The sequence below is a fragment of the Mastigoproctus giganteus genome, chromosome 1 (genome assembly GCF_048544385.1).
Source record: "Mastigoproctus giganteus isolate SK-2022 chromosome 1, ASM4854438v1, whole genome shotgun sequence".
In the NCBI taxonomy this organism is placed as follows: domain Eukaryota; kingdom Metazoa; phylum Arthropoda; class Arachnida; order Uropygi; family Thelyphonidae; genus Mastigoproctus; species Mastigoproctus giganteus.
The window spans coordinates 49,916,440-49,939,251 of record NC_143575.1 but is presented as its reverse complement, the minus strand read 5'-3'; the positions used below and the strand labels follow the sequence as shown (position 1 = coordinate 49,939,251).

The window sequence follows — 22,812 nt, the reverse complement described above, 5'->3', positions numbered from 1 at the left end:
ATGCCAGAAGGGTGTGGTGGTAATGTATTTGGAAAATTAAATGCACTAGGCATAATCCTTATGGGTTTTGATAATTAACTATATAATATCAGTGTAAATACACCATAGTTAACCCATATATTTGAGCTACGATTGTAGCGTAGAAGGCATCGTTTTAAATGTATCTCATAATGTGGTTGCCTTCACAACAAGATAGCTACTATTGAATTACTTCAAATAAATAACGCTTCTCTAGTAGAGAAGACTACTGTTATTTATTTTCAGCAGTACCACCACCCAGACGATCGTTTCGAAGCTTTTTGGCTTCGTCATCAGTGGGCGGGCAGGTACCCAGGTAATACAACAAGCCATCTCAGTTGCGAAGTTATATCCACATTATGAGAGATGCCAGAAGGGTGTGGTGGTAATGTATTTGGAAAATTAAATGCACTAGGCATAATCCTTATGGGTTTTGATAATTAACTATATAATATCAGTGTAAATACACCATAGTTAACCCATATATTTGAGCTACGATTGTAGCGTAGAAGGCATCGTTTTAAATGTATCTCATAATGTGGTTGCCTTCACAACAAGATAGCTACTATTGAATTACTTCAAATAAATAACGCTTCTCTAGTAGAGAAGACTACTGTTATTTATTTTCAGCAGTACCACCACCCAGACGATCGTTTCGAAGCTTTTTGGCTTCGTCATCAGTGGGCGGGCAGGTACCCAGGTAATACAACAAGCCATCTCAGTTGCGAAGTTATATCCACATTATGAGAGATGCCAGAAGGGTGTGGTGGTAATGTATTTGGAAAATTAAATGCACTAGGCATAATCCTTATGGGTTTTGATAATTAACTATATAATATCAGTGTAAATACACCATAGTTAACCCATATATTTGAGCTACGATTGTAGCGTAGAAGGCATCGTTTTAAATGTATCTCATAATGTGGTTGCCTTCACAACAAGATAGCTACTATTGAATTACTTCAAATAAATAACGCTTCTCTAGTAGAGAAGACTACTGTTATTTATTTTCAGCAGTACCACCACCCAGACGATCGTTTCGAAGCTTTTTGGCTTCGTCATCAGTGGGCGGGCAGGTACCCAGGTAATACAACAAGCCATCTCAGTTGCGAAGTTATATCCACATTATGAGAGATGCCAGAAGGGTGTGGTGGTAATGTATTTGGAAAATTAAATGCACTAGGCATAATCCTTATGGGTTTTGATAATTAACTATATAATATCAGTGTAAATACACCATAGTTAACCCATATATTTGAGCTACGATTGTAGCGTAGAAGGCATCGTTTTAAATGTATCTCATAATGTGGTTGCCTTCACAACAAGATAGCTACTATTGAATTACTTCAAATAAATAACGCTTCTCTAGTAGAGAAGACTACTGTTATTTATTTTCAGCAGTACCACCACCCAGACGATCGTTTCGAAGCTTTTTGGCTTCGTCATCAGTGGGCGGGCAGGTACCCAGGTAATACAACAAGCCATCTCAGTTGCGAAGTTATATCCACATTATGAGAGATGCCAGAAGGGTGTGGTGGTAATGTATTTGGAAAATTAAATGCACTAGGCATAATCCTTATGGGTTTTGATAATTAACTATATAATATCAGTGTAAATACACCATAGTTAACCCATATATTTGAGCTACGATTGTAGCGTAGAAGGCATCGTTTTAAATGTATCTCATAATGTGGTTGCCTTCACAACAAGATAGCTACTATTGAATTACTTCAAATAAATAACGCTTCTCTAGTAGAGAAGACTACTGTTATTTATTTTCAGCAGTACCACCACCCAGACGATCGTTTCGAAGCTTTTTGGCTTCGTCATCAGTGGGCGGGCAGGTACCCAGGTACCAATAGTAGCTATCTTGTTGTGAAGGCAACCACATTATGAGATACATTTAAAACGATGCCTTCTACGCTACAATCGTAGCTCAAATATATGGGTTAACTATGGTGTATTTACACTGATATTATATAGTTAATTATCAAAACCCATAAGGATTATGCCTAGTGCATTTAATTTTCCAAATACATTACCACCACACCCTTCTGGCATCTCTCATAATGTGGATATAACTTCGCAACTGAGATGGCTTGTTGTATTACCTGGGTACCTGCCCGCCCACTGATGACGAAGCCAAAAAGCTTCGAAACGATCGTCTGGGTGGTGGTACTGCTGAAAATAAATAACAGTAGTCTTCTCTACTAGAGAAGCGTTATTTATTTGAAGTAATTCAATAGTAGCTATCTTGTTGTGAAGGCAACCACATTATGAGATACATTTAAAACGATGCCTTCTACGCTACAATCGTAGCTCAAATATATGGGTTAACTATGGTGTATTTACACTGATATTATATAGTTAATTATCAAAACCCATAAGGATTATGCCTAGTGCATTTAATTTTCCAAATACATTACCACCACACCCTTCTGGCATCTCTCATAATGTGGATATAACTTCGCAACTGAGATGGCTTGTTGTATTACCTGGGTACCTGCCCGCCCACTGATGACGAAGCCAAAAAGCTTCGAAACGATAGTCTGGGTGGTGGTACCGCTGAAAATAAATAACAGTAGTCTTCTCTACTAGAGAAGCGTTATTTATTTGAAGTAATTCAATAGTAGCTATCTTGTTGTGAAGGCAACCACATTATGAGATACATTTAAAACGATGCCTTCTATGCTACAATCGTAGCTCAAATATATGGGTTAACTATGGTGTATTTACACTGATATTATATAGTTAATTATCAAAACCCATAAGGATTATGCCTAGTGCATTTAATTTTCCAAATGCAGTACTCAAGGCATGGCCTGACCATTGCCTTAGCCGATGGGCTAGCCGGGTGGGTAAAGTGATTGCCTGGCAACCCACAAATCGCGGGTTCAGTTCCCGCCTCAGGTTTGGATTAAAGTACTGCAAAAACCTTGGGAGGTGCATTATGGCCACAGAAGCCTATGCACCAACAACTACAAAAAAAAAAAAAAAAAACCATTGCCTTATACAGAGGGACAATCACCTGCTTTTCCCTGTTAGAAAAATTTTTATATATCATTGACAACACCCCATGACCTGCCCTGGCAGCCTGTCTGCATTGCTCAGAAAACTTCTTATCTGACTGCACAATTACTCCCAGGTCTTTTTCATTTTCTACCACCTTAAGTGTAGTACCACACAGTTGGTACGTTTCTCTGGGGTTACTTCTACCCATATGCAGTACTTTGCATTTGTCAAAGTTAAACTTCAATTGCCACTTCTTATCCCATCTGCCCAAATTATGTAGATCCTGTTGCAGTAGCACACTGCCATTACTGTCATTAACAACCCTGCCAACCTTTGTATCATTGCAAACTTCGACACTAAGCCTGATATACCTTCATCAATATCATTGATAAATATACAAAACAACAGAGGACCCAACACCGAACCATGTGGGACTCCACTAATAACATTAGTCCACGAAGAGCAGCACCCATTGATTACCACCCTCTGTCTTCTCCAACTCAACCATCCTTTTATCCATTGTAGCAATTTACCCTTAATACCATTCTGCTCCAGTTTGTACAATAGTCTTCCATGTGCAACAGTCTCAAAACTTTCCTGAAATCCAAATATATGATATCAAAATTATTTTTTGCATCCAGTTCCTTTGTAACCACATCATAATATCTTATCAAATTTGTCAGAAAAGAATTTCCCTTAACAAACCTATGCTGTGTCTGAATTATTGCTGCAGTCTTGTCTAGATGATCCTGCAATGCATCTTTAACCAGCGACTCCATTATTTTACCTGGAACAGAAGTTAAACTAAGTGGTCTGTAATTACTCGTGTGACCCTTCAATCCCCCTTTGCGAATTGGGGATACAATTGCACATCTCCAGTCCGTGCAGACCTCCCCTGAGTCCAAGGATACTCTCATAATTATGTCTAAGGGTTTGCTTACTTCCTTTCCCGCTTCATTTAATATAACTGGATAGATCCGATCCATCCCAGGTTCCTTTCTTATGTTTAACTTCAACAATTTCTCCTCCACTTTGCTCTCAGTTATTACAAAATCATTAAGCACCCTGCTACAATTTGTTAATCTTCTGCCATTTTCAAACCTTAATAACTCCTCATGTGTGAATGTGGTTGCAAAATACTCATTCAGTTTGTTTGCTATTTGAGCAGGATCATCAACAGTCGAACCATTGATATCAAGTGGACCAATCAGATTCATCCCCTTCCTTTTAGAGTTTATATAAGTAAAGAAATCCTTGCTGTTTTTCTTAACATCTTTTGCCAAAGATTTCTCATAATCTGTCTTCACCTGCCTAACCTCCTTTGTGACCTGATTACAGACTAGTTTATATCTGCCTTAGGCTTCTGAGTCGCTTGATAATTGAGGATTTATATGCATCCTATGCATTTTTCTTCTCTCTCTCACGAGTCTCATTAGTTCATTTGATAACCATTTAGGCCTAAACCTTGAACAATATTTCTTAATAGGTATGAAACTTTTAGTAGCATCCACGATTAATTCCTTGAATCCTTCCCACTTAGAATTTACTGTTGGTAACATCGTCGGTTGATCCCACTGTACAAAATTTAAAAACTGTCTGAGACCACTGTACTCACCTTTACGGAAGCAAAAACCCTTTCCTTTACCTCTGATGATAATTATATCTTTAAGTAAATCCCGTGGCGCCTCCGTAGCCAGGTGGGAAGGAGCAGCAGTGCGTAGCACATGCTTCTTGATTAGACCCGGGTTCGAGCCCGTCACCACCAAATACGGAGGATGCGGAAAGGTCAGGGAATGACCACCGCATATCCCGGAGCAATATGGCCTTAGTTGCTAATGCTCCTAAAAACCAAATAACCAACCAACCAAGTAAATCCCACATCAGTACACTGTGATCACTGCCACCTAGTGGTTCCTTTATCTGCAAATTCTTAATACAAGAATGATCACTGCTGATAACCAGATCAAGAGTAATACTGTCTCTCTCTGGTTGCCTCTTGAACATGCTGCTACAGAAAACAATCATCCAATAAATCCACAAAAGTCTTACTAGTGTGTGAGTGACCAACGCACAAGTTGCAGTCAATATCTGGGAAGTTAAAATCCCCCATTATAAGACATTCTGATTTACTAGACCACTCTATTTCTCTGTACAATTGTTCATTGTTCTCATTGAAGTCATTAGGCCTATAACACACTCCTACTCTTATTTTTGCTTTCGCAGTGCTTATGTCACACCAAACTGACTCAACAGTGCACTGTTCATCTATATCAACTGGTTGCTTCTTTTGATTTTATCTTTTTCTTAATTAACAGCATAACACCTCCTCCATTCCTATCCTATCTATCCTTTCTGTACACATTGTACTCCCCAAATTCCAATTCTGTATTCCTGATATCTGTGTGACACCATGTCTCTGATATCCCAATAATATCCGCCTTTGATGTCTTGATCAACACTTCAAATTCATCAAATTTATTTACTATACTTCTAGCATTGGTATACATGTACCTATCCTTATTATTAGTTACCGTAACACGTCCCATATGCCCACCTGTTTCACGATGACTGCCATCAGTCTCTGAAACTTCCAGTACCCCTCGCTCCAGGTTGCTACTTATTCTAATAGAAGTTGTGCAAGAATCACCTTCACCTCTGCCTGCGGCTACTTTTAACCTTTTAGTCTGTGAAGCCCCCCCCCCAAGCTAATAGTTTTCCGACTCACCTAACACTGCCTCGATAGCATCAGCAAATATTCTTGCACCCTTTCTATTTAAGTGTATCCCATCTCTGTAGAAGCAGTCTTTCCTTTTAACAAGCACAGACCACGCTGAAAAAAATTCTACCCTTTGAACCTTGCACATTCCCTCCAGGGCCGAATTGATTGACAAGGCTCTCATCATATATTCCCTCCTATCGTGTCTGGGCAGAATTACAGACGATTTCAAATTTAATCCTGACTCACGACTTTTTTGCAACATTGACCTGTACTTGTTAAGTAAATCTGCAGATCTCCTACTTTTAATGTCATTGGTGCCAACGTGTACAACAGTATCACTTTTTGTGCCTTTAAAAGATGATATATGCCTTACAATGTCATCAACTTTTGCCCCTGGCAGACATACCCTGGTCCTGTTCCATCTATCCTTTTTATACAATATATTCCCCATCTCCCTGACAATAGAGTCACCAACAATAACTAGTTCCTTTGGGAACAGCGCATTCTGCCTTAGAGATTACCGTTGTGTTGCCTGATGCCCAGGAGTGAGCTCTGGCATTGAGTTGGGCAGCTGAGAGCTTGGCAGGCCCCTCATATTAATTTCTTCAAGGGCATCTACCCTACACCTCAAGCTCTCATAGATGCCCAGTAGACGCTGAGTTGATGCCTGATTTCTAGACACTCTCTGCACCTGGCACACACAAAGACATCCTCCTTGGCTAGATCATGTTCTGTTCCAGAGAGTTCGGCAAACATTTCACAAGTTGCACATTTTTTTAGGCTGTGATGCATTGGAGAATCGCCCCCTTCAGTTCTCCCCCGAGTCACAGCACTCCTGCCACTTTGTGCCCATTGCTTTGCTGCTCTAGTCTGGGGCATGATATTTTAAATTAATAAGATCAATAAATTTAATTAATTAATTGTCGATACTATGCTATCTAATAGAATCCTAAATGCAGTGATGTGTATTACGCTGTATAATTATACGTTAGAGCTGCCTAGTTACCACAATTAAAAATTTGAATTCCCTACTACTCTATACAAAAACAATGGCTGCAAGATTTGAACGAAATAACGGTTTACAAATATTTAAACTCTACAAAAACTCTTTATCTAAATTAAAAATAAAAATAACCAACATAACTATAACTATAAGACTACGTATAAAGTACAATATAAAATAACAATTAGGTAAATAAAAAGGCAAACACTTATCGCTTTTTCGGAGCCTGTAATTAACAGCTGTAATTTTTAAAGAGAGTCAGCGCTCTCTCTCCCTTTGATGAAAATACTTGTGTGTTTTCATCAAAAATGCATTAGTTCAGAAATTCAGAAATGCATTAGTTCTGAATCTGGCAGTCTGCACAGAGGCTTCCTTTGACAAATAATATGATCCATCATCCCCGCCTCTTCTGTTTATTTTTCCGAGATACATAATTTGAAGTTTGAACAACTAAGATATGATATAGTTAACAGAAGCTTTGTGTCAGCTATATCATGTCTTAGTTCAAACTTGCTCATTTTATTAGCAGCACTTAATATTGTTGTAACATATAGTACTTACTGTGATGCAGTTCACAGTAAGTATTGTATTGTTTACTATTCTAACATATCCTTTAAAATAAAATTGTCATTATCCTCCACACATTATTGCAATATTAGAAGATTCATTAGATCACGTAACCATACAAAAGAACCCTTGAGATATGTGCAATTATTACTTTGATTTTTGTGATTAACAACATAAAAATTAAGGTGTCTTTGCTTGTTATTAAAAGCAGGCACTATTGTATTTATTGTGAAGTAAAAGTAAAATTATTATTTGAACTTTTTTTTTTTTTTTTTTTTTTTAGTATGTGCCAAAAATCTGTGTCTCTCAGACAAATATCATCCAGGAATTTGGTCAGGAAGACACTGGATATGCTGTGAGCATATTTCTCGTTATGGTTCTGGGTGTCTGAATACACTGATAGCTGCTGATCGCGGCACGCTTTCATCTTCTGGTGACCATAATCATCATGGTTCCCATAATCCTCTTAATGCTGGTATGTTCTATTTTCTTTTAATTATTATTATAAAAACACATTTTCTAAATCTCATTATAGAATTACTTAGTTTTGTTATATGTATTTATTGTGCATGTGCTTATTATTATAACTATAACTTATAACTATTATCAATGATTAATCCTGATTAATTATTGATAATAGTTAATTGATAATGGAAAATGGTAATCAAGCTTGATAATTTATAGAATTGCCTATAGAGTCTATAGATACAAGATTGAAAATGCGCTAGTTTATGATTAGTAATTATTATTGATTTAGAATAAGTTAATGAATTTTAGTTTATATATTACACTGTTGATTTGAAAGTACTTTTATTTTTCTCTCTGAAATTTAACATTAAGCAAAAGATTCAGAAAGCAAGTGGAAACTACTGCACTATGCTTCCCAAGAATAATCACCATGGCTAGTATTTCATCTCGCCCAAGACAGAGAGAAGTGCAGCATGGTGATCACCAACCTCTAGTAGGGGACGGCACCAAAAGTAGAAGAAGAAGCAAAATATATAAGATCATTTACTCTCAGTTAGTAAATTGCAGCATTCAGGTATAGACAGCCATACCACAATGGGTTATAGCTGCATTCTTGTATGCTATGTGATGTGGAAAAGGCCTAGGTTTCTTTTTTCACACTGAAGCTGAGTTAGTTGGTCATAGGGGAGGGTTGGTTTTTCACTCAGCAAAGAAGAAGACCAATAAAAGAATATATGCTATTTGCATAATGATTACTTATAAAATCATCATGGATAATAAGTTATTGCCTATTTTAATAATGCAGTCTATATTACATTTCTCTCTAGTTATACTTACAGTATTGTTATAGTTATGTAACTACCTGGCATGCAGTTTTAATCAACAACAAAAACTATTTTGCTTCATTTTCATGAAGTAAAGTAGTTGTGTACCATTTATTTCCTGCTATTAGATTGCTGGCTCTCATAAATTGAACTGTTCCATAACCATATTATACTTCCTCTGTTAGTGCTGCTGTTTAAAATCTTGTATGTAAATTTTAGTATTTACATTGTGGTATTTTTTGAGCATAGTGTAAATTTAGAATGTCCCCCCCCCTTTTTTTTGTTGTTGATGTCCTTAGTACTTTAGCACTTGGATAGTTTAATATATAACTTTAAATTTTAACGAACCAAATATTTTGATTCCTCAAGCAGGCACAGCAAAAAAAAAAAAAAAAAAAAATTCCAAGAATGGGCATATGGTATATTTTATACACCATTTACTCATTTGGGATAAAATCAAGAAATAGTTGAAAAAGGTGCATTTTCTAATTTTGTTCTTTATTTATATTTCCTTTCCAATATGTGCTGATTGCATCTTTATTTAAAACAAAGCAAAATTATTATTTTCATAAAACTATAAAAATATAGTGCCTAGTGCTTTTGCGTGGCTAGTCCCATCTGTTACAAAGTTTAGATAAAAATCAGTTAATAAACAAAAGGATTGATGAAAAATGTTAAATTTATTAGCATTCTTTGAATTTTGCTCTTGTCTAGATTGTTATTAGGGTTTTTTCAATGTTATGCAACAGTGGTAATAATTTTCAGTTTTGTTTATTTGTATACAGTCAGACCTCTCTTTAACAAACTTCCCATATAGCGAAGTTTTCTATGTAGCTAACTTTTTTGATTTCCCCTTGGTCATTACATTGAAAATAGTTTCCATATAACAAAGAATATTTCCATATAACGAACTGATTTCAAGAGACTTGGGTATGCATTGTTTACACCTCTGTGCCTTTAGGCAATAAAGCTGATGCTGTAGAAAGCATGAGTTATGAGCTAAAAGGATTAGGAATTAATCCCTTCAGCTTTTAGGAGCTAAAGGGATTAATTCGACAAATTAAGAGCTAAAACATTCTACAATTAAGTGGTGCCCATAAAACCCTGCTGGAGGAAACTGGCCAACCACAGCACGGAATAGAAAAGGTTTTGGGAGAGGCCTTTGCCCAGCAGTGGGTCAGCAATGGTTAAAAAGAAATAAAACCTGTACAACTTATACATTACTGTACTGAGAAGTCGCACTGATCAACTGCTATCTATGTGTCCACAGCCATTGGCAAAGATTAAGGCATTTTCCAGACACGGACATTGACTCTAGTCAACCTCTTTTCTACATAAAAGCATCCTATTAGAGAATTAGGATAGAGTGATTTTCCTTTATCCTGGATTTTCATCCGTATGGAAGAAATGAGTCATCCACACTTTCACTAAATTTCAATCTGTCTCTGTTCATATGGTAGGTACAAGTGGTCTCTAAATCAGTTTTGTTTTAGCTGCTGTGCAAGTAACAGTGTCTAAGAGGAAATCCTTGATTGTAGCATGAAAAGGTGGAAGTGCTTAATAGTGTAGATCGGGGCATTAAAAAAGAAAGAAAGAAAAGAAATTGCTTTAAAATTTGGTATTCCTGCCAGTAGTGTGTTAACCATTCTGAAAAACTGTGTTTCGATTTTCAAACTGAGGAAGTGGGACCCAGTCAGAAGCGTGCGAAATTATGCCTGTATAAAGATCTAAATGAAGCAGTTTTTAAGTGGATGAAGTTGATTCGAGACCAAAATGTGCTGATATCAGGGTCATTAATATAATAAAATGCCATGGAGTATGCATCATTTCTGGGGCATAAAACATTTTAAGCCAGTTCTGGTTGTCCGAACAAATTTAAAGAGCACCATGGGCTTACTCGAAAAAATTATTTCTTAGGAAAGTGGAGTTGCAATCGAAGAAGACTATACCCATTGAAAAGAAACAGTTTTGAAAAAAATTATGGAGGACTATGTTGATGAAACAGGTCTATTTTTTAAATATCTGCCGAACAAGACACTGACTTTTAATGGTGATAAAAAATAGTAAGGAGTAATAGCAATTACAGACTTAATTGGTGAAAATATGGCTGGTAAAGAAAATCTGAAGCTTTTGGTAATAGGCAAAAGTAAACAACCCAATGTTTCAAAGGAGTAAAGTTGTTAGATTTGGACTACAACTACAACAAAAAATCTTGGATGATAAGTAAAATTTTTGAGCAGTGGATTTTAAATTTCGACAGAATGATAGCAAAAGAAAACAGAAACAACTGCCCTGTCCAACTTCACTCAATAATTTCAAAACTTACAAGCGTGAAGCTTGTTTTCTTCCCTCCGAATACCTCGTCTAAATTGCAGCCAATGGGCAAAGGATTTGAAAATGCACTACCAAAGGCACATGCTAAAAAAATTATACTGAGAATAGAAACCAACCAACCTATAGATTCTGTTATAGATTTGTGGATGTGCTTTCAGAGTTGGCAAAAGTGTGGAGTCAAGGTGTGATGGAAACGATTAAGAATTGTTTCACAAAAGCAAGTTTTGCTAAAATGCTAATTAACAGCGATGAGAGGAATGAAATACTACAAGACATTGAGCAATCTTGGGAAGAGTTTTGATTTATTTCCCATCTTTTACTATATTCATTTTGCTATCAGGAATTTTGCGAGCAGGGATAAGGAAGTGATTATCCCCTTGTATAAGGCAATGGTCAGGCCACACCTTGAGTACTGTGTACAGGTCTGAAAGCCTCATTTTAGGAAGGATGTAGAGTTGCTAGAACAAGTACAGAGAAGGGCAACAAGGCTGAGGGGAACAAAGGGGTACTCTTACGAAGAAAGGCTTAAGTTCTGCAAATTACAGCATCTGGAGACTAGGCACCTGTGAGGCGATCTGATTGAGGTGTATAAGGCCTTGAATGGATTGAGCAGGCTCAGTGCTGTTGGGATTGTTCCTCTTGCTCAGATTATAAACCTGGGGCATAAACTGAAATCGGGGAAAGACAGTTGTCAAATAGATGTGTGGAAATTTTTTTTTAGCCAGTGGATCGTTGATTGCTGGAACAAAACTTCCATCTGTCGTTGTGGAAGTTGATATCTTAAATAAATTCAAGAAAGAACTAGACAAATATTTCGAATGAATGGATGGGCGAAATGGGAAGGATTTTTTTTTTTTTTTTTTTGGCCGATGCTGTATAAGCTTGCTTTCTTGCATCATATGCCTATGCTAATATTTCTGAATTTACAGTATTTTTCACTGTTGAAAAGATCATCTTTCTTTATAACCAAATTTCTGTTTAACGAATTTTTTCAAGGGGACAATCGATTTTGTTTTATAGAGGTCTGACTGTATTTGAATGGAAAGATGGCACAGTGTGGCCTAAGTAGCTCTTGTACCAGAAATAACAATATAACAATGAATGGAAAGATGTAATGGGCACTTTTTTTTTTCTAATTTTGAAAAATGATATACTGAGTCTGAATTATTAGAAACATTTATTTAGGTTACAAATATTGATAAATAAATATTTATATCTCAATATTTATTTATAACCAGTAAAGCAGTGATTTTCCACTGCTTTACTGGTTATAAATATTAACCAGTGGCTTTTTACTTTTCATTTTACTGATTATAAATATAAATTATGAATTAAATATTTATAATTTACTGGTTATAAATATTAATGATTATTTACATTTGGTTACTGACAGTTCAAATTTGTACCTTTTTTTTTTACTATGTAGATCTCTCCCTGAAGCTAATGCCTCCAAATTTTTTTCTTGGATGCCACTGCAAGTATGCCAGTTTAAATTGTTAAGTACTTTGTGTCTTTAAGTACCTCTGTTTATTTTCCACAAATTCACCACTCTGTATTCATTTTATGCATCACTGAACCAGAGTGTGTACTCCCACATAAAAGTTGCCATCAGCTCTCTTGGAGCTGATGGCAAGTATTTGATGGCTGGTGCTTCTTGGTGCAAGGGTTTGGATTGTACCAGGGAATGTGACAGAACTGCCCATATGAATTCCACAATGGCCTCCCTTGTTTAGGTGCTAGTATGGGGATCTGGCATTGTTGTGAAAAATTTTCCTTTCTTTACTGGCCTCATGCTTGCAGTTCATGTTTTCTGTGTTTTCAGTCTCTACATAGCAAGCAGAATTGACCATCTGTTGCTATTCTGAAAATCCATAAGGATCTGTCTTCAAAAATGGAATACAATTTTTTCCAGCAGATGGCTGAGCCTTGAATTTCTTATTTATCAGTGAATCCTTGTGTCTCTACTCCACAGACTGCCACTTTCTTTGACTTAGGTTCATAGTGATGTACCCAGGTTTCATCTTTAGTGGTGATGATGGCATCATGAAAATCATCAATAGTGGTCTCATATTGATTCAGAAGACTGACATAAGCTTGTGCTCCCTCTGCTCCTTGAAATCTGGTGTTAGCATTTTGTTTTCAGTGCATTAAAGTCTATATCCACTTTTGCAAATATTTCCTAGCTTAATTTCCTGGGCTTCATGAGTCAGTTTATACACTATCTTCTGAATGGATAAACTGATTTTCCACTTTGCCACTTGATAATTCCACTTTGCCACTGAATGGATAAACTGATTTTCCACTGATTTTCAGTCATCACTGTAGTGCAAAGGCAGCCTGACCCTGGCATGTCCTTCAGAGCACTACCACCATTACTAACATGCCTGCTGTTTAACTGTTCTCACTTTAACTGCAATATTCTCTGCATTTAGGAACTTAATAGCACATCACTGCTTTTGCACTCACATCATTTTTGCCCTTAATTTTTACAGACTGCTGTAAAGTAGTGACACCTGTCAAGTGGCATTGAAACTTCCAGGATATTGGTGTAGTGTTTAAAATTTCACCTGACACTATTGCATTTTGTATACAATTTTGTGTACACATCATGATTGGGAAAAGTATTTAGAGACTTAGTTTTTTGGAGTGGCCCTCCTATTTTTGACATACATGATTACATCATATGAAATTTGTAAAATGTTATGGTCAAAGGATAGCAATTCAGGCAGAGATAATGTTGCTTGTATTCATGTTATGTGAATACAAGCAACATTTGTGAATTTATTCTCATTTGATTCTCATTTGTGAATCAAATGAGAATAAAGTAAGTAAAAACTAAGGTGGATGAGCATCAATAAGAGTGACAGATTTTATGATATTTAATATAGTTTTTGTTAAGACAAATTGGAAGGGTAAAGACTAAAATCAAATATAGATCTGAATCAGAGGAATATGCCTGTTTTCTACCATCATAGGTAATGTGACCATTACTTATGATGGGCTTTGATATGATATCTTTTTGGACATATAAATCATGAAAAACAAACATGGTGTATTTGTTTTGCTTGCATATCATGTAGCAAATATAATCAGCTTTACTTAATTTCATGATTTAGAGTTTACAAATTTCTTGATCCTTTAGAAAAATGAGTCCCCCTCACATCTATATGTGCTTCTAATATTCTCAATTTTTCCTGTTTTGATACTAAGTATTTCAGACCAAATATTTTTTCTTAAATTTTGATTACAAAAATAGTCTTTTCTAATTCTTACATTGTTTTTTTTTTTTTTTTAAAGGAACTGTAACAAGTAGTAGTACACCTCCATCTACTGTCAAACCCATGGTAAATCAATTTTTGTTTCATTAGAATTTCATTAATTAAACTTTTTAAATTAAAATAAAAATTTCTTCATGAATGCTTACTTTTTAGAAATTTATTTTGATAGCTTCAAAATAAACTGCATTATTGTATGGGGTGGATCTCAGATTCAACTCAGAATTTTCATTGTTTCTAATAAATTTTTGCACAGTCATTTCATATTTCTCTCCTCACATTAACTACATTTGTATATGGTGCAAATATAGTTAATGTGAGGAGAGAAATACGAAATATGTGTGGTCATAAAAATATAAAATATGTATGACCATAGTCATAGCACAGGCTAGAATCAGTAGAAGTTAGTAAGCAGGTAGAGCATTGATATGTAATCAAATTTTTGATTACATATGAATACTCCACCTTCTTACTTTAGAACCACTTTAGAACTTTCTGCTTTAGAGCCTTCTTTCTATTTGAAAGGTATTTACCTTCAGTAAATATCTTATACTGGTATTTACTTGACTTGCAGGACAGTTCAGATATGATGCATGTTTGATAAAACAGGTATATGAGTGGTGCATTGAATTCAAAGGCAGCCCTGAGACAGTGAGTAATCTGTCGCTCCCCTACATTGCATAGCTGTATAAAACAGTCAATCATGACAATATTAATAAAACTGGACAAGTGCATTGCTGTGTGGTAAATCTCGCAAGATACAAATGTCACTATTGATAGTGTACATGCAGTCATTCAAAAGCACCTTTGTTTCTGAAAAAGTGTGTGAAACATGGATGCAGAGATGCTGATGTTCAATCACAGAAAGCATGGCATGTTAAGATTACCTGTGAACATTTGGAGTAACACAGATAGGAGAGAGAGACTATTTCTTTATCAAATTGGGATGTGTGTTGAGACATGGGCTCATCATTGCACACTTGAAGGCAAACAAGTAAATGTGTAATTGTGTCACACAAAGTGTTCATTGCAAAAAATTCAAAACTTAGGAATCCACTGGCAAGATTGTAGCTTAAGTCTTCTGGGATTCTGGTGGATTAAGCAGATATTTTGGAACACACTATCACACGGAATGCCAGTATTATTGTAATCTGACAATTAGTTAGTAATCCTGGGTATAACCTCCATGCACAAGTACATGGTGGGTGACCACCCAGGTGTGAACCAACTTAAGCAGGGGTCGAGGCGTGGTGCCCACACCACATGGAGGAACGCCACCCCCTCTATGTTACCAGGCAGTACTAGGTGGTAGATGACTCCCATCAACCTGTGAAATACCACCACTTTGCTTATTGGAGGCTCGAAGTGGTGGAACCCATGTTTAGTCTCTAGAGCTAAGTTCCGGTCAACCCTTCCCTATCTCTTCCATCATGCAGTATGATTGATGACTTTTGAGGTTATGATGAACATCGTGGCGAGATCCAGTATTCCTTACATTTCGAGGGTACAGCTCTAAAACGATGTTTGCAGGCCAGCCGCTAGTTAGTACACCGGACTGAACCTATTGGTAACTCTCTAGGAAGCTTCCGGATCAGCTAGTGTATAATCTTGCTACCTCTACTCTGCCAGATAGTGACTGGAGGGAGTCCGAGTAGTGTGTATGCGGGGAGCATTGTCGAGGCCACGTTATGTCAAGGATCTGGATATATTCTTACCACATGTACGCCATATCCAAAAATTTCATTACTTCATACAGCATGTCCCACCCACTTTTTCTTACTATTGAATACACCATGAATTGTCAAAATAATAGAGCAAGCTTATCTGCGAAAAGATCTAAACCTCCCAAGGACTTCCTAATTCATTTCACAAATATACGTGGTCTCAATTCTAATCTCAACGATGTCCATTTCCACTTGCAGTCTTCCAAACCCCATGTACTTTTTCTGACTGAATCTCAGTTATCAGTTGATTCAACTACTGCTCATCTTAAATGCCCAAATTATTCGCTGTATGATTCCTTTTGCCTCAAAGGTGGTACTTGTGCATATGTCCGTTCTGATATTCCCTGTCAGAGACTTGGCAATTTGGAATCTCCTCTCTTTGATCTTCTCTGGCTTAAAATCTCTCTACATCATTGTGTCAAATTCATCTGTTGTCTCTACCGTTCTCCCAACTACACTAATCACATGGAGCTCTATGACTTCCTCTCTTTGCAACTTGACTTTCTCCAGTCCAACTTTCCTAACAGTGAGGTAATTTTCCTTGGTGATTTTAATGTTCACAACTCCAGCTGGCTTCCGTTTTTTAGTCACACCGACCCAGCAGGTCGAGATGCTGATGCTTTTGCAATTACTAATGATCTAGCACAGATTGTTCATTTACCTATAAGAATACCGGACAATCCTAATCATACAGCCAATAAATACGCTCGATCTTTTTCTCACAAACAACCTTTCTAAGTACACGGTCGAAATGAGAGGTCCTTTAGGCACTTCAGATCACAATTTGGTGATTGTCTCTTCTCCAGTGGAACCTTTATCTCATGGCTATTCCCAACTCGTGTTGTTTGTCATTACAAGAATGCAAAATGGGATGACCTGCAAGACTTCTTTTCTTCTTTTCCATGGTCGGATTACTGTTTCAAAGCGTCTGATGTCAATGTTTGCTCAGATCGTGTCAGTGAAATTATTCTTGCAGGAATGGAATCCTTTATCCCACACTCCACTTTAAAATCTCGTCCTTTATCTAAACCTTGGTTTTCCAATAAATGTGTTAAGGCTGTTCAAGAGAAGAATGTTGCATATCGTAATTGGCTTGTTTCTAATTCTTCAGTTTCATTTTCTGCCTACACCAAAGCTCGCAACAATTGTAAAGTAGTTATTAATCAGTCCAAACTAGAGTTTGAACAGGCTAAGAGTAGAAAACTTGCTTCTTGCCCTAATGGTAGCCAAGCATTCTGGTCTCTTGCCAAAGCTATTGGCAGCAACTTTTTCCCATTTTTACTCCCACCTCTGTCCAAACCAGATGGTTCTGTTGTCACTTCAGCCAAGGATAAAGCTGACCTGCTAGCATCCCATTTTTCTTCCAGCTCATATATTAATGATCTTGGTAAAACACCCTTACCATTCCCAGCACGCCCCATTCAATGCCTCCTGTGGTCTTCCGTCAAAAGGATATCAGAAGGATTTTGATGAATCTCGATGCTAAGAAAGCTGCAGGTCCTGATGGTATTTCTCCACTTGTTCTCAAAACCTGTGCTCCTGAACTTACTCCTGTTCTTTGCCGTGTTTTTTCACTTTCTTATTCCAAAGGTGTTTTTCCTTCTGCTTGGAAATTTGCTCATATCCAGCCAGTTCCTAAAAAAAGGGTGACAAATCCCTCCCATCCAATTATCGTCCCATTGCAATTACTTCTACTCTTTCTAAAGTAATGGAGAAATCAATTAACCGCCAACACTTAAACTACCTAGAAACCTTCCGTCTGATCAACGATCACCAGTATGGATTCCATCAGTGTCGATCCACTGGTGATATTCTGGCTTACGTTACCCATTTATGGACTAATTCAATGGAAAGGTTCGGTGAAACACAAGTAGTTGCTCTTGACATCTCAAAGGCTTTTGATCGTGTTTGGCATAAAGGTCTTCTAAACAAGTTTCCATCTTATGGTTTGCCAACTGTTTTTAGTAATTGGTTATCCAGTTTTCTCTCTGATCGCTCACTGAAGGTGATGGTAGATGGCTCTCTGTCTTCTAACTTCTCCACTAATGCCGGTGTCCCCCAAGGTTCAGTTCTTTCCCCTCACTCTTTTCCTCTTGTATATTAATGACCTTCTTCCATTGACTGGAAATCCTATCCATAGTTTTGCTGATGATAGCACATTGCATTCCACTTTCCATTTTGAGAAACCTTGTCCTGCTCAATCAGCTTCAGCTTCTTGAAAATCTGCTACCAATTCCTTAAATGCCGATCTTCAGGTAATTCTCCAGTGGGGCAAAGACAACTTAGTTGATTTCAACCCTTCTAAAACTCAGTCTTGTCTTATATCTCGCAAAAAGGATTCTTCTGCTCCTATGCTTATTTTAGTGACACTCCGATTTCTAGGCAAAATGATATATCTCTTTTGGGGATTACCCTGATTTCTAATCTGTCTTGGCACAAGCACATTACAAATATTGCTTCCTCTGCATCTGAAAAACTTGGTTTTCTCTTTCGCTCTTGGCATTACTTTTCTTCCAAACAGCTGCTCACTTTGTATAAATCGCAAATCCGCCCTGCCATGGAATATTGTTCCCACATCTGGGGTGGTGCTCCCAAAACCTCTCTCAGGCTTCTTGATTCCATTCAGAAGAGGGCAGTTAGGTTAATTAATGATTAATCTCTTACAGAGTCTCTCCACTCACTTTCTCATAGATGTACTGTTTCTGCTGCATGCCTCTTCTATAGATACTTCCATGGGCACTGTTCTTCTGAATTGGCTTCTATAATTCCCGCTCTCTCTTTCAAAACAGTCCGAACACGTGCCGCCACCAGCCAACATCCATTTACTGTCCAACTTCAAACCCACAGAACCAACTTTTCATCTTCCTCATTTATTCATTCAACTGCCGTTTTCTGAAACAACCTTCCTTCATACGTATTTCCTGAAAATTACAATCTACAGAAGTTCAAGTCCAATGTCAACAAATAGCTTCTTTCGTCTTCTCAACCTCCAAACCAAGCACGGTACTAAGTACTATAGGTTCTAATACCTCTTGCGTTTGGGGTTCACATAAAAAAAGAAAAAAATTAGCTAGCAGGTGGTTGATTGCTGGAACAAACTTCCATTGTCATTGTGGAAGTTGACAGCTTAAATAAATTCAAGGAGAACTAGACAAAGACAAACGTTTGGAGTGAATGGATGTGTGAAACGGGAAGGTATTTTTTTTTGCTGATGCTACATAAGTTTTCTTTCTTGTATCATATGCTTCTACTAATGCTAACAAAGGTGAAAATAGAGTTCAAGTAAAAAACATCTTGATAAGGTCAAGAAAGGGATCATTCTTCTTTACAACAGTGCTTGGTCTTATTAACAATAGTGCTAATAAGACCGGGCGCCTCCGTAGCCAGGTGGGAAGAAGCAGCAGTGCGTAGCACACGCTTCTTGATTAGACTGGGGTTTGAGGCCATCACAACCAAATACGGAGGATGCGGAAAGGTCAGGGAATGACCACCGCATATTCCCGGAGCAATATGGCCTTAGTTGCTAATGCTCCTAAAAACCAAATAACAAACAACAAACAACAAAGAGCTAATAAGACCATTGCAGTGCACTAGATTGGAAGATTCTAGACTCGCGGTCTAGACATAGCATGTTTAGAAGAGAATTGAGAATACTTTGAGAAGACTGTGTAATATGAAATAGGTAAAATGATTTACTGACACTGTACTAACCAGAATTCCAGGTTAAATCTGAACCCTACTTATGTATAGAGTGTTCTGTAGTTAGACAATTAAGAGGGCTTATTCTTCAGTAAAAAAGGAAAAACATTTATATAAACATAACAGAAGGTATAAAAACTTAGATCTTTTGTTATTAAGGTATAACTACTCCAAGTTTTTTGCATTAGGAAAAATCAGTAATTTAGGGTTTTTTAAATAATACAATAATTACCAAATGATTCTTTTAGTTACAAATTTTATCTACTTACCTTTTAAAATACAACTAATGTTCAAAGTGTCTTCCACCCGCCTGAACACATGCAGTAATTGCAGAAAAGCATGAAGCAGTAATGACTGTCAGACTCTCAAAGATGCTGGGGGTAAAATGGACTATATTGCATTCTTCCTGTAAGGCCTGTTTGGGCTTACACTTTTTTTTTTTTTTTTAAATAACCTCTATGGGCTTACAGATATAAAAATCAGTGCAATTTAGGTTTGGTGGGCAAAGTGATCGTGCCTCCCCACACCCATCCATCATCAAACTTTTCCACCAGCTTTACCAGACAGCATTAATGCTTCAGCATTTGAGCTAGATGCATTACCTAATTGCTGATGGCATTTCTTCTTGCATATTAGACAATATTGTTCCAAGAAACTCCCAAGTGTGAGGCTCTTCAAGTCATCAAAAGATGCAGTGTACAGAGATGGTTGTTCATTATTCTGCACTATGCATTGATTGGACAATATGGCAGGGGTCCTACATCTCATATAGTATGTGAATTCTTCTCTGTTCATGTAGCTGTTCTCAGGCATTGCAATAATTAACACAGCATTGCATAATGCACTTCCACCTCACAACAGAAATAAATTGTATATTGAATTTGATTATACTGATTTTTCACTGCTGTTACTTAACATCATTACTAATTTTTTACTGTTGTGTTATAGCAGGTGTTGTGATTTAAAAGGTAAAATTGGAATTAATGTTTATTATTGTTGCTTTTGCATAAATTAATTTGTGTAAATTCCTAAATTAAATCTTATATTCAGCCAAGAATGCAGTGCAGTGTCCTTATTTCAAGTAATTTCCACTTACATTAAAAATAGTCTTTATGATCGTATCAAGAGTGTTGTTATCCTTTAAACTCTCAATTACTCATTTTGCTCAATAGCTACAAAAAAAAAAAAAAGATTTGAGATGACTAATATCCGACTAATGAAAGTTGTAAGCACCATGGTTGTATGATATTTTTAACTAAGGACTCCCTTAATTGTGCTACATAATTATTAATTATAGAACAACCTGTGTAATATTAGCATAAGTAAATATTTTAACTTTTGTTTATTCAAGAATTTGCTAATACTGGTTTTGAGGTAGCAGAAGTAAAAGGCAAAGGAATGGGTTTTAATTTCAGAAAAGGAAATTATGATGCCTTAAGGTACTACATGGCCTCTATTAACTGGGTAGATATCGCGCAGAGAATGAATACAATTGAACTGTGGTACGCTTTTAAAACATTAATCACAGATGCCTTGAATGCGTATATACCATTAAAAAAATACTCCACGAGAAGGGTTCCAAGTTGGATGAATAGTGAAGTTGCCACATTACTTGAGCAGAAAAAGGTGGCATAGAAAGGTTACAGAGCAATAAAAAGTACTGAAGCCTATAACAGCTACAAGGTGATGTGTAATAGAGCCACAGAAAAGGTTCGACAGGCAAAGGCAGTTTATGAGAAATCACTAGCAAACAGAGCAAAGAGGGGGGATAAGGAATTCTTCACATATATAAATGCCAAGAAGAGCAGGACAAACCAGATTGGACCTTTACGTAAGGGAAAAGGGATAGTAATAAATACACCAGCTGCCGTTGCAGATGAACTCAACAGTTATTTTGCATCGATATTTACAAATGAAAAGCCTTTTATGGCAATGGGAAATTGTGGGAGCGAAGTTAAAAAATATGTAATTAATGATATTGAAATTTCGCAAGATTATTTAATAAAAAAACTTTCGAGCCTACAGACCAGTAAGGCTCCTGGAGTTGATGGAATATACCCTATAATCTTAAGAGAGGCGGCAAGCGAGTGCATTGAACCATTGAGGCTAATTATGCGAGCATCACTAGACTCTGGGGAGATTCCCTTGGATTGGAAAAGTGCAAATGTATCTCCCATACATAAGGGTGGCTCTAAAAGTGAAGTTGGAAATTATCGACCTGTCAGTCTGACTTCAGTAGTAGGGAAAATCATGGAGGCAATGATCAAGGGTGGAATTCAGGATCATTTGGATCGAATTGAAATTCTCAAGGATACTCAGCATGGTTTTGTAAAGGGAAAATCATGTTTAACAAATCTAGTTCGTTATTTCGAAAAGGTCACTCACGAGCTGGATTTAGGGAATAATTTCGACATTGTTTATTTAGATTTTAGCAAAGCTTTTGACTCAGTCTCACATGAGCGGTTGCTTTATAAGCTGGAACAGGTTGGAATCACTGGGAAAATCCTTAGATGGATAGAAGGATGGCTTCAGGGCAGGAGGCAGAGGGTTGTGATAAATGGCTATTCCTCAGATTGGGTTGATGTAAGAAGTGGGGTTCCCCAAGGATCAGTATTAGGACCACTGTTGTTTTTAATTTTCATAAACGACATTGATGAAGGGATAGAGGGCGTGATGTCTAAATTTGCAGATGATGTTAAAATTGGTAGAGTAGTTAATGATCACTGTCAAGCTGAGCTTCTTCAGAGAGAGACCTAGATAGACTTCAGGAATGGTCAGAAAAATGGCAGCTGTGCTTTAATCCAACAAAGTGTAAGGTATTACACCTGGAAAACAGTAATCCCAAAAAAACTTATTCACTTGGTGGAGTTCAACTAAACCCAGTACTGGAGGAAAGGGACTTGGGTGTTATGATACGATCAGACATGAAATTCTCTGAGCATTGTAAACAGGTTGCAAGGAAGGCCCATGGTGTCCTATCGATGATCTATCGAACTTTTGCAAGTAGAGATAGGGACGTGATAATCCCATTATATAAGGCTTATGTTAGACCACACTTGGAATACTGTGTTCAAGTATGGAGACCGCACCTAAAGAAAGACATCGAGCTTCTTGAAAGGGTGCAAAGAAGGGTAACTTGCCTGGTGAGATCGGCAAAAGGGCGTCCTTA

At 37.0% G+C, this 22,812-nt stretch overlaps 1 protein-coding gene across 1 annotated transcript in view; it reads left to right on the top strand.

Annotated features, from left to right (window-relative positions):
• The window catches only part of LOC150090782 (tyrosine-protein kinase Btk-like), a 118,452-nt gene that overhangs the window by 25,860 nt on the left and 69,780 nt on the right, over nucleotides 1-22,812 (top strand). Inside the window, exons 4-5 of the mRNA XM_090372160.1 lie at nucleotides 7,603-7,794; nucleotides 14,243-14,289. Coding sequence (XP_090228286.1) covers nucleotides 7,603-7,794; nucleotides 14,243-14,289 — 239 coding nt within the window. The remainder of the gene's footprint in view (nucleotides 1-7,602; nucleotides 7,795-14,242; nucleotides 14,290-22,812) is intronic.